This window comes from Camelus dromedarius, chromosome 9 (assembly GCF_036321535.1).
Source record: "Camelus dromedarius isolate mCamDro1 chromosome 9, mCamDro1.pat, whole genome shotgun sequence".
NCBI classification, from domain to species: domain Eukaryota; kingdom Metazoa; phylum Chordata; class Mammalia; order Artiodactyla; family Camelidae; genus Camelus; species Camelus dromedarius.
Genome location: NC_087444.1, coordinates 59,364,883 through 59,377,724, shown reverse-complemented (window position 1 = coordinate 59,377,724; position 12,842 = coordinate 59,364,883). Strand labels below are relative to the sequence as shown.

The window sequence follows — 12,842 nt, the reverse complement described above, 5'->3', positions numbered from 1 at the left end:
AAGATTTCAAAAAAGGAGCAATCAAAGTACAGAAGGAACTAAAAAAGATAGTGTTTAGAGATATGAAATATGTCAAAAGTGAAATTGAACCTATAAGAAGAGCCAAGTAGAATTGGTAAACTCATTGGCTGAAATGAGAAGTGATCTAAAGACTCTAAAAAGCAGGATAGATAATGAAGATTAATGAATAAGTGACCTACAAGACAGGACAACAGAAAGCACCCAATCAGAACAGCTGAGAGAAAAACGAATAAAAAACAATGAAAGCAATATAAGGGACCTTTGGGATAATATAAAGTGTGCCAATCTATGAATGATAGGGATTCCAGAAGGGGAAGAAAGAACAAAGGGAATTGAAAAGGTCTTTGAAGAAATCATGACTGAAAACTTCCCAAACTTAAAGAACTAATCAGATATCCAAGTACAGGAGGCTCAGAGAGTCCCAAACAGAAAGAACCCAAACAGACCCACACCAAGACATATCATATTCAAGATGGCCAGAGTCAAGGATAAAGAAATGATCCTAAAGGCAGCAAGAGAAAACCAAAGAGTGAGTTACAAGGGAACCCCCATAAAGCTCTCAGTTGATTTCTCTACACAAAAACTACAGGCGAGAAGGGAGTGGCAAGATATATTCAAAGTACTGAATGAAAAAAAGATGCAGCCTAGGAAACTCTTTCCAATAAGGCTACCCTTTAGGATAGAAGGAGAGATAAAGAATTTCACAGACAAGCAAAAACTGAAAGAGTTTAGCAACACTAAACCCATGCTAAAAGAAATATTGACGAGTCTACTCTAAATAGAAAAGAAGAAGAATGCTACAGAAATGAGAAACTCATAACTGGAAAGGAGATAACTGCCGTGATACACAAAAAGAATAAACACAAAATTGTAAAAGAAGACATCTAAATCATTAAGAATGGGAGAGGGAAGCAAGGAAAACCACTGTGGAAAACAGTATGAAGACTCCTCAAAAGACTAGGAATAGACTTACCTTATAACCCAGGAATCCCACTCCTGGGCATCTATCCAGAAGGAACCCTACTTCAGAAAGACACCTGCACCCCAATGTTCATAGCAGCACTCTTTACAATAGCCAAGACACGGAAACAGCCTAAATGTCCATCAACAGATGACTGAATAAAGAAGATGTAGTATATTCATATAATGGAATATTATTCAGACACAAGAACTGACAACATAACACCATTTGCAGTAACATGGATGATCCTGGAGAATGTCTTTCTAAGTGAAGTAAGCCAGAAAGAGAAAGAAAAATACCATATAAGATCGCTTACATGAGGAATCTAAAAATAAATAAATAAATAAATACATACATACATACATACATACATACATACATACATACATACATACAAAAGAGAAACAGACTCATAGACAAAGAATATAAACTTGTGGTTGCCAAGGGGGCAGGGGGTGTGAAGTGAGAGACTGGGATTTTAAAATGCAGAATAGATAAATAAGATTATACTGCATAGCACAGGGAAAAATATATAGGATCTTGTGGTAGCTCATAGTGGGGAAAATGTAACAATGCATATATATATGTTCATGTATAACTGAAAAATTGTGCTCTACACTAGAATTTGACACAACATTGTAAAATAACTATTGCTCAATAAAAAAATGAAAAACATAAAAAAACAATTGGTCAATTATGAAATCAAAGTTGAAATTTAAAAAATCTTGGGACAAATGAAAATGAAAACACAACAACACAAAACTTATGGGATGCACTAAAGGCAGTGTTAAGAGGAAAGTTTATAGTGATACAGGCCTTCCTCAAAAAAAGAAGAACAATCTCAAATAAACAATATAACCCACCAGTTAAAAGAACTAGAAAAAGAAGAGCAAAAACACCCAAAAGTCAGCAGAAGGAAGGAAATAATAAAGATCAGGGAGGAAATAAATAAAATAGAGATTTAAAAAAACATAGAAAATCAATCAAATCAAAATCTGTTTTTTTGAAAGAGTAAATAAAATCGACAAACTTCTGAGCAAACTCACAAAGAAGAAAAAAGAGAGCACAAATAAGCAAAATAAGAAAGGAAAATGGAGAAATTACAGCAAATAACATAGAAATACAGAATATCATACAAGAATATGATGAAAAACTATATGGAATGAAAATGGATAACCTAGAGGAGATGGACAAGTTTCTGGAAACATACAGTTTACCAAGGCTGAATCAAGAAGAAACTGACCACTTGAACAAAGCGATCAATAGAAATGAAATTGAATTAGCAACAAAAACACCTTCCTACAAATAAAAGTCCAGGACCAGACGGGTTCACCAGGGAATTCTACCAAACATACAAAGAAGAACTCATACTAGTCCTTCTCAAAGTCTTCCAGAAGATTGAAAAAGATGGAATACTCCCAAACTCACTCTATGAAGCCACCATCACCCTGATACCAAAACTAGGCAAAGACACCACCAAAAAAGAGAATTACATACCAATATCACTGATTAACATAGATGCAAAAATCCTTACCAAAGTACTAGCAAATAGAATCCAACAGCCCATAAAAATAAATTATACATCATGCTCAAAAATTATACATCATGCTTTGTGTCCCTGGGGTTCATCCCAGGGACACAAAGATGGCTCAACATATGCAAATCAATCAATGTAATACATCACATCAACAAGAGAAAGGACAAAAACCACATGATCATCTCAATAGATGTAGAAAAAGCTTTTGATAAAATTCAACACCCATTTATGATAAAAAAAAAAAAACCTCTCACCAAAGTGGGTATAGACAGAACATATCTCAACATAATAGAAGCTATATATGACAAACCTACAGCCAGCATAGCACTCAAAGGTGAAAACCTCAAAAGCTTCCCACTAAAATCTGGGATAAGACAAAGCTGCCCAATATCACCACTCCCATTCAACATAGTCTTGGAAGTCCTGGCCACAGCAATCAGGCAAGAGAAGTAAAAGGTATCCAAACTGGAAAAGAAGAGGTAAAAGTCTCACTATATGCAGATGACATATACTACATATAGAAAACCCTAAAAGGTCCACACAGAAACTACCAGAACTAATAAAAAAGTTCAGCAAGGTAGCAGGTTACAAGATTAACATTCAAAAATCAGTTTCATTTCTTTACATTAATGATGAATCAACAGAAAAAGAAAGTAAAGAAACAGTCCCCTTTAAAATAGCACCCAAAGTAATAAAATAACTAGGAGTAAATCTAGCCAAGGAGGTGAAAGATTTATACACGGAAAACAATGAAACGCTGATTAAAAAAATTAAAGAAGACTTTAAAAAATGGAAAGATAGCCCATGCTCCTGGATTGAAAGAATCAATATTGTTAAAATGGTCATACTGCCCAAGGCAATCTGCAGATTTAGTACAATCCCTATCAAATTACCCAGGACATATTTCACAGAACTAGAACAAATCATAACAAAATTTATATGGAACCACAAAAGACCTAGAATTGCCAAAGCATTACTGAAGAAAAAGAAAGAGGCTGGAGGAATAACTCTCCCAGACTTCAGACAATACTACAGTGCTACAGTAATCAAGAGGGCATGGTATTGGTACAAAAACAGACATATAGACCAATGGAACAGAATAGAGAGCCCAGAAATGAACCCAAATTTTGGTCAACTAATCCTTGACAAAGGAGGCAAGAATATACAATCAAATAAAGACAATCTCTTGAGCAAATGGTGTTGGGAAAACTGGACAGCAGCATGTAAATCAATGAATCTAGAACACTCCCGTACACCATACACAAAAATAAACTCAAAGTGGATCAAAGACTTAAACATAAGATAAGATACAATAAACCTCGAAGAAAATATAGGCAAAACATTAACGGACATACACCTCAAAAATGCTCTCCTAGGGCAGTCTATCCAAGGAATAGAAATAAAAGCAAGAATAAACTAATGGGACCTAATTAAAGTTACAAGCTTCTGCACAGCAAAGGAAACCATAAGTAAAACAAAAGACAACCTACGGAATGGGAGAAAATTTTTGCAAATGAAATTGACAAAGGCTTGATCTCCAGAATATAATAAGCAGCTCATATGACTTAATAAGAAAAAAACAAACTAGCCAATACAAAAATGGGCAGAAGACCTAAATAAGAAATTCTCCAAGGAAGAAATACAAATGATCAATAAGCACATGAAAAAATACTCAATATCACTAATTATCAGAGAAATGCAAATCAAAACTATGATGAGGTATCACCTCACATCACTCAGAATGGCTATCATTCAAAAGTCCACAAATGACAAATGCTGGAGAGGCTGTGGATAAAAGGGAACCCTCCTACACTGCTGGTGGGAATGCAGCTTGGTGCAGCCACTGTGGAAAACAGTATGGAGATTCCCCAAAAGACTAGGAATAGACTTACCATATGACCCAGGAATCCCACTCCTGGGCATCTATCCAGAAGGAACCCTACTTCAGAATGACACCTGCACCCCAATGTTCATAGCAGCACTCCTTACAATAGCCAAGACATGTAAAAAGCCTAAATGTCCATCAACAGATGACTGAATAAAGAAGATGTGGTATATTTATAGACTGGAATACTATTCAGCCATAAAAACCAACAACATAATGCCATTTGCAGCAACATGGATGTTACTGGAGAATGCCATTCTAAGTTAAGTAAGGCAGAAAGAGAAAGAAAAATACCATAAGAGATCGCTCATATGTGGAATCTAAAAAATAAATAAATAAATAAATACAAAACAGAAACAGATTCACAGACATAGAATACAAACTTATGGTTGCCAGGGGGACAGTGTGTGGGAAAGGACAGAATGGGATTTCAAAATGTAGAATAGATAAACAACATTTTACTGTGTAGCACTAGGAAATATATACAGGATCTTGTGGATTACAGCAAAAGAAAATGTGACAATGAAGATATGTATGTTCATGTATAACTGAAAATTCGTGCTCTACACTGGAATTTGACACAACATTGTAAAATGACTATAACTCAATAAAAAAGAAATGTTTAAAAAAAATCAGTATTTAATGTAGTTGTTACTTCCAGAGTGGAAAGTGAGGTGATGAAACTGAACAAAGAACTTTGTGGATAACAGTTATGTTCTTTTTCTTAAACTGGGAGACAGATCATTATTCCTTACAGCTTAAATACATTTCCAACTCTTGTGAATCTGCTCAGTAGGGGGTAAAATTAACTGAAAATATTTAGGGGGTAGAGCTCAGCAGTAGAGTGCACGCTTAGCATGCACAAGGTTCTGGGTACAATACCCAGTACCTCTATGAAAAAAATAAAAATATTAAAAAAGTATTTAAAATGTATATATTTTAAATACATCAATACTATTTAAAAATAAATAAACAGAGCCCAAGTAGTTTTGAGCACAGGGAGATTATCCCCATGATACACCTACCTCTGCCCTCTACAATTTGTATAAATTAATCTGTGTCAAAGAGTAGGACGTTTGTGGTGTGACTGTCATTTCCTAAAATGAACTATAATGAGAAAAACTACCATGCAAGAACCTTATAAAAATACTACCTTTTCACTTTGCCGCTGTATTTCTGAGATGCCTTTTCCTGGTTGGAACAATATACAAAACAATGGAGAAGCCAAAGACAAATTTAAGCAAAAGATATCAACATTCAGCCTTTGGCCCTAAACTCTTTTTTGATGAAGAGAGGAAAGTACTTCAAAGACCATCTGCAGCTTTCTAACTAAGAAGCCATACTGGGCACACACCCTCAGAATCCTGTTAAACAGAACGGATAATTATGCCTATACATCAGAGCTGCCGTGTAAGCTCCTTCCTGTGAAGCCAGGCCGATAGGCTCAGGGCAAGAGAAATCTGATCAGCAGCCCATCGCTGGTGCCCAGAAATGTGGATCTGGCCATCACGTCTGGAAGGAGGCCAGATGAACAAGAGAAAACTCCTGGTTCAGTGTTGTACCCCTCTGGAGGTTCAGATCACTGGGGGGGGGGGAAGGACTACTCACACAATTCAGAGCAGTGGTGGTGAAATTCAGTGTTCTGGCACCCATGTATTTCCCTTCAGACAGTGCAGCTGGTGTTTTAATTTTGACATCAAACACAAACTGTCACTTTTTTTCCTTCCTAACACTGTAAGGGCTGTTTTTGTTTGCTTGCTTGCTTGTTTGTTTGTTTGTTTTTAAGTAAAATAATAATAAAATATTGCTCATTCGACTTTTTGAACATGTATTTCTCCATATATATTAAGAATTCATTTCTAAACACAGAAAAACACCAATTTTACCAGTTTTGCCATTGAAACACTGAAGAAATCAGGGCTGCACTTGGCACACATCCGTAGGGCTGAGTGAAGCATTCCTCTGTGGGCCAGAAGTTCAAGGATGGTTCTCCCTTGAGACCTTCTTTCTTTTTCAAATGAAGTCTTGTCTTAAGATATTGGAGTGTTTTCTAAGGGTAATATTCCTGTCAGAAGCTGGGCTGCATTATCTAAGAAAACTTTTTTTTCCATTTCACTTAGTTATTATCCTCAGGACAAAGGGGATGTATCATCCAAAGCAGAAAGTGATCTGCAGTGAGTTTTCTTTTACTAAACCAGTTGGAGATCCTGAAAATCATTTTATGTCTAGTCAACTTTTCAACATGGTAACAAGGAATAAAGAGAAATTATCTCCAGGTACAGTTATTTTGATTAAAATATCCACAGAGAAAGCAAGCCACTCCCACGACTGCTGCCAGGAGGAGCATCTGAGTGTAATAGCCCAGCCAAGCAAAGTAGATTCTGACCTTCTCTCCATGGAATTTCCTTCAGAAAGACAGAAGGTAGTTTCAGAAGACACATAATCACCTTGTAGCTTCATCCTCATATTAATTTCTTTTTTATTTTCTTTGGTTGTTTTTTGGGGGCCATAATTAGGTTTATTTATTTGTTTTTTAAATGGAGGCATTGGGGATTGAACCCAGGACCTCATGCATGCTAGGCATGCACTCTACCATTGAACTATACTCTCCCTCCATCATATTAATTTCCAATTCTAAATCAAGGGTGCTTTAAGTTTAAACCTCTGACTCGATTCACACTTAAAACATATGCGTTTTCATAGCTGATCCCACATTCTACTGTGAAATAAGAAGTATTTTATTTATCATTGAAGTAATGATCACTGGTTCACCTGCCAAAATGAGATAAATGAGAACAGAGCAAAGGAGGGAAGAAGGCTGACTCTGGAGCAGATGCAGGGGATCATCATCATTCACTGGAAAGACTGGCACATTCAACAAATCCCCCCAAAGATCATTCTTAATAGGTGTGACAGAAGTGAACGTCAACAATTGGCTCAGTCATCTGCTTCTGCTTTATCTCTGGAACTTCCCTGGAGCAAATGCATCGTAAACCACAGATAATAAGAAAATGGCTGATAATGATAACAACTAGGAGTGCAATGTCTCTCTGACAAAATATTTATAAAACTCATTATGAGAATGGGAGAGGGCAGGAGGGATGTGACTGAGGAAGGTACTGCCCTGTATTTTTTGTATCTAGCATGTCTATTGTTCCTAGATTTTAAAAACTTTTCAATGTTTCTCAGTTAATCTGGAGTAGATGGAACAGGCCAGGGAAGCAAGATTAGAAGAAAGGAGGCAGGGCATGAAGCAGTGCCAGGCTGGTCCTGAAAGGGAGACAGACACAGACAGGCAGACACAGAGGGCTTAGGGATGAGGCGGAACAATGAGGCGGTGGCTCAGATGTGTCTTGCTGCTGCTGATACTTCCCTCAGCTGGCTCACTGTGGACTCAGCAGTGCTGGGTAAAACCTGTGGATTTCCTCAGCTCTGAGTTCTCTCTGAGGCTTCCGGCTCAGTCTGGAGCTGAGATGAGCTCCGTGGGCTTAGCCTAGGGGGAACTCAGCTCTGAGAACAGCCTGGAGTCCTGGGAAACTTCATGCAGGAACCCCCTTGGGCTGGACCAGCGCTCACAGGGCTGCTGTGAGACCAGCTCCATCGTCAGAGACCTGGGCGTGGACCATTCCATGGGGGAAAGGGCTGAGCCCAATGCCAAATCAGATAGGAAGGACAAAGTGTGTTCATTCTCATGTGACTGGGCTTCGTGGCCTGGCTCACAGATGGCAGGCTCAGGATGGTGTCTGGGAGAGAAAACCCTGGCAATGGGTTTGAGATGTCTTGGACTCTTTCTTGTTAAGCTTTTTGTAATATATTCTTATCAACTACCCGCCCTGGAAATGCCACATTCAAAACTGAAAGAATGTTGGAAGTTGCCTGCTCCAACTGCCTAATGGTAAATATATCCTGCTACACTTAGAGAGCTGGTCAGGCAGCCTCTGCCTGGATATTTACAGTGACGGGGATTTCATTACTTCTGAAGGTTACATGTCGGCAAGGTCAGAAAGAATTTTTGAACCTTAAACAGATGTCTGTCTCCTAGTCCTTGCTGAAAGGCTAGGAATAATGAGGATCCCTTCAAATGTAGTTTTGTCTGATTGTTATCTCTCTCTGTCAAAAACACCCTAATACTCAACATCAATTTTTTAAACTTCAGCTTGATTTCTTTTTATCAAAGTTGTACTATATATTCATTAAAGAGTCAAACAGTTCTAGAACACTGATTATAAAAAGGAGCAGTTCCCAACAACCTCCCCCATTTCCTGGTCACCAGCAAACACTTTCAACTCCTACTGCTGACTCTTGGAATAATTACCCCCCTATCTCTGAGTAATATCCTTGTAGCATAGCCTACTGACTTTTTCAGCTGTATGTATCACCTATTTGACTTTCTATTTTGGAAAATGACAATTAAGCTCTCTTTAAAATCCCATCTCATCTACACACCCAAACCTTCATTCTCCCAAACTTTTGACATGATTACATTATAATTTTGATCAGCTCAATATCCTTATTTTACATTATTGGGACTCTGTACAGACTGTTCACAGCTGTAGCAAGTTGTATGCTAGGCTTACTTTTTCCTTTCCTACTTTGTTTTTCCTGGAGTTAATAATTGTCTTGGTGGTTTGTAGGTTAGTTTTCTGTGCACTTAGCAATTCAACCCCAGACCTTCTCCTAATGAAAAACTTTCTCACTACTTTCTAATACATTGTCTACAAATTTCATCTCCTTGAATAAATCTCTTCAGATCTCCTTCAACCTGGATTAATGACATGCTAGTCTTGTCACAGAGCTCAAGGGGCCACTAGTGGGAAACAACAAAGGGAACACATGGACCAGGAGCAGGGAACAGATCAACGTATTTTCCTTCACAAAACATACTTAAAATAGTGGGAAAATTGTTTTCTTTACAAACACACACACAAACCCCAAAAGCCCATAAAGAATGATTAAAGAGCCATCAAACCCATCGCCCCGCCATCAAATACTGTATAACATAAAACAAAAATAACAGAAGGAAAACATCATATACATATGAATCTCAAGAGGGATGGGGTACACTCAATTGAAAAGTGTGTGCTCAGCATGCATGAGGTCCTGGATTCAATCTCCAGTACCTCCACTAGAAAAAAAATTAAAAAGAAAAGAAAAAAAGTATCAACTTTAAATATTTACATATATACAAACATCCTCTTAAAACTGTGTTCTACAGGATAACCCAGGTTAATGGGAAAGTGCCTCTTCATGACTGTGATCCTGCTGATAAATGAGGAAGGAAATTAGAGTATGACCACCTGAAATAAAATCCCTTATGAAATAATGATCCTAGGTGACAATCTTTACTGGCTGCTGTCATCACAAAAAAGAGAGACAACTGGACATTATGTACCTTGTGACAGGAGTATGAAACTCCATGTAACAAGTATTCTTGCAGAAAGTTGAACCTCAGTCAGATCAAGTTTTTAGGGGAGGATCAAATCACTTAGTTAAAGCAAATACATAGGATGGAGAAACAAGGCTAACACCACAGGGGAGAATGAAATCAGCCAAACAGGAAATAGAGAAACCCCTCAGCAATTTCAAGGAAAATGAGAAACAGGAAAATTATAGATTAGAACCCACTTGAGAGATATGTTAGCTGCAATGTCTGAACCTAGTCTATATCCTGATTGCAATCCAAAAACTACTTAAACATATATTTTTGTGACAACCAGGGAATTATTTTGTAACCCTAAAGAAAAGGAATATTCCAATTGTATTTAAAAGAGAGCTTGTCATTTCACTAATGAAAGGTTAAGCTATGTAGGATTGTCTTCAAAATGATCCAGTAGTGGGGGAGGGGAGGGATGAAAGATGCAACAACAGTGACTCTGAGTTTATAATTCTAGAGCTGGGTGACCGATACAGTTAGGTTAGCTGTGCTGTTATCTCTACTTTTGTACATGTTTGAAACTTTCCATAAAATGTGAAACAAACAAAAACACTTCAGTGTTTTAAAACTCTCAATTTGAAGGTTAAGAGGTTTGCCCAAGTAGGTGGGCACCTGCATGGGGCACTGAGATTAGAGAGAACAGGCACTTGGCTCTAGGCCAACCTGGGGCTACCTTGACCCTCCTCTTCTCCTCGCCATCCACAACCAGCCCATAACTGCATCGTGTCAGCTCCACTCCCCAAATGAATTCCACCCTGGCTCCCACCATCTCTCATCTGGCCCACTCCAAGAGCCTCCTACCTGGTCTCCTTGATTCCTGGGCCCCTGCAATCCATTCTCCACATTATCTTTGCAAAATGTGAGTGAGAGAAAATTATTTTAGTGCTTAAACTATCATGACCGCTTCTCACTGCACTTAGAGTCTACACTCCTTTCCATGCTCCTGATGCCCTTCTAAACCTCACATCTCATCATTCTCAGAAGCACTGTCTCCAGTATCTCCTCAAACCTGCCAAATGCATTTGTGCCTCGGGGCCACTGGACAAGCTGCCTCTATCACTGGGATGACTTTTTCCAGATCCTCAAAATCTGGCCTCCTTTTCATCATCCACATCTCAGCTCACATGTCACCTACTCAAAGATAGCTTGCTTGACTCACTTCCCCCTATGTCTCCCCATCTCAACACTGTGTTATTTCCTTCATTTCAATCAGAAGTTTTCTTTCCTTATTTACCCAATTATGTTTGTTTGTTCAGTTGTTCTTGGCCTCCCTCTCCCCAGCCACCTTGCCAAATAACATAAGCTCCTGGGGAGCAGCCGACATTGGTGCTCTGAGAAGAGCCATGCTGAGCGAGAAGTTACAGTCATGTGGTGTAGTGGGACGGTGTCAGACAGCAGATACAGCAAAGCAGTGAGAATTTCTATCTATTATTTTATAATTTAAGTGAAATCTAACATTTACTCCTGTTTAATGAAGAGTTTGGTAGGTCTTTGGTCCCAGTTCCTGGAAGGCAACCTCTAAAGACTTGAAATTTCCCAAGATAGGAGTGTCTTTGCTATTCATGTTGGACCCTTGGATGGCTTGTGCTCATGAGATGATTCAGGATGATTCAGGTGTCTCTGTCAGCCAGAGAAACCAACCATGTGATTAGAGGAGTGGGGCTGTGAGCTGTGTGACAGGTGAGTGACCACCAGGAGAGGAAGGGGCTCAAGGATTAGGGCTAAGGAAAGGTTTGAGTTACAGTTAGGGTTTGGGTTAGCCATGTTGGTAGTGACTCAATCAATCATGTCTTTGTAATAAAGCCTCCAGTAAAAACTTGGGGCAATGAAGCTCAGAGCTCCTGTGAGATTCTTGGTTGATAATACTTTTGGAGGACTGTCACACTCAGATGCCATGAGTGCAACCCTGAGCCCTTCCCACTGTAGTGCTCTCCACAACAGCTCACCTGATGAGATCCAAGGGCTGTTTGTGTATTCTTTGAGGATGAGCCCATTCCTTGTACAGAAGGTCCTGTTTGCTGGGACAGATGAGGTCCTCTGATGGAGGCCGAAGTTGGACTGGGAAGCAGAAGCAAACATGTGAGCATCACAATCACCACGTGTTCACATGTTCTGTTGATAAAATGTGGTGCTAACACTTCGTGCTCATTTGTAAATAAGGGGAAATCATTTGCCAGAAGGGATGGAAGTATCATATAATTTTTCATAATTCTCACCCAGGGCTAAAACTAACCACTTAAGGGTCATTTGCAAATATGGAAGGAAAGGAACGCTTGGATGTTACAGTCCTGGGACCACAGTGGGTACCTGGTGAGAGCCTTGCAGATGCTTAAAGTCCTACAAGCGGGCCAGTCTTACATAGCAAAGAAACTAGGCCACCCAAGTGCCCAAACTGCTGCAGTGGAGGGACACCTGATGGTCCAGCCCCCACCTTGGACACCCTGAGGAACCTAGACTCTGGCTGGTTAGAGGCAGGGTCAATTATAAAACCTAGGCTTTTTTGTCCCAATTCAGTAGTTATTCTGTGACAGCACATGGAATATAAACAACAAAGAAACTTGATGTGATGTTATATATTTAGCTTATTCAAGAAACAAAGTTTAAATACAGTCATTCTCCTTCCCACCTTACCTACTTTCCTTCCTCCTGTACTAGAACCAGATTATCACCCACCCAGCCTTAACATGGGTCCTGATTCCACTTACCTCCCTCCCAAACACCACATGAGATTATTCCTTAGCCCAGATGTGGAGCCAGCAATTACAAGAGGCTTTAGTGGGAAAGAACTGGTTGTGTGCAGGTGCCATCTAAACACTGTAGAATCCTGGTGTCCCATATTGGTAATCATGACAGCTGTTTGCAAGTGTCCCCAGAGTTCATTTCAGGCTCTCACTGCTAATTTTGCTAGGGCATATATATAAAACATGTGGACTGCCGGGCTGGACTGTTATGCTGTGTCTCTGAGCCAGGAAGCTCAGTGTCTGCTCCCTGCACCCAGCTCCCT

The 12,842-nt window shown here is 39.2% G+C and overlaps 1 protein-coding gene across 1 annotated transcript in view; it reads right to left on the bottom strand.

Moving 5' to 3' along the window:
• Positions 1-6,670: 6,670 nt before the first annotated feature.
• The window catches only part of LOC135322186 (anoctamin-6-like), a 46,539-nt gene continuing 40,367 nt past the window's right edge, over positions 6,671-12,842 (bottom strand). The window contains 3 exon segments of the mRNA XM_064489997.1: positions 6,671-6,809; positions 11,785-11,873; positions 12,270-12,295. Coding sequence (XP_064346067.1) covers positions 6,671-6,809; positions 11,785-11,873; positions 12,270-12,295 — 254 coding nt within the window.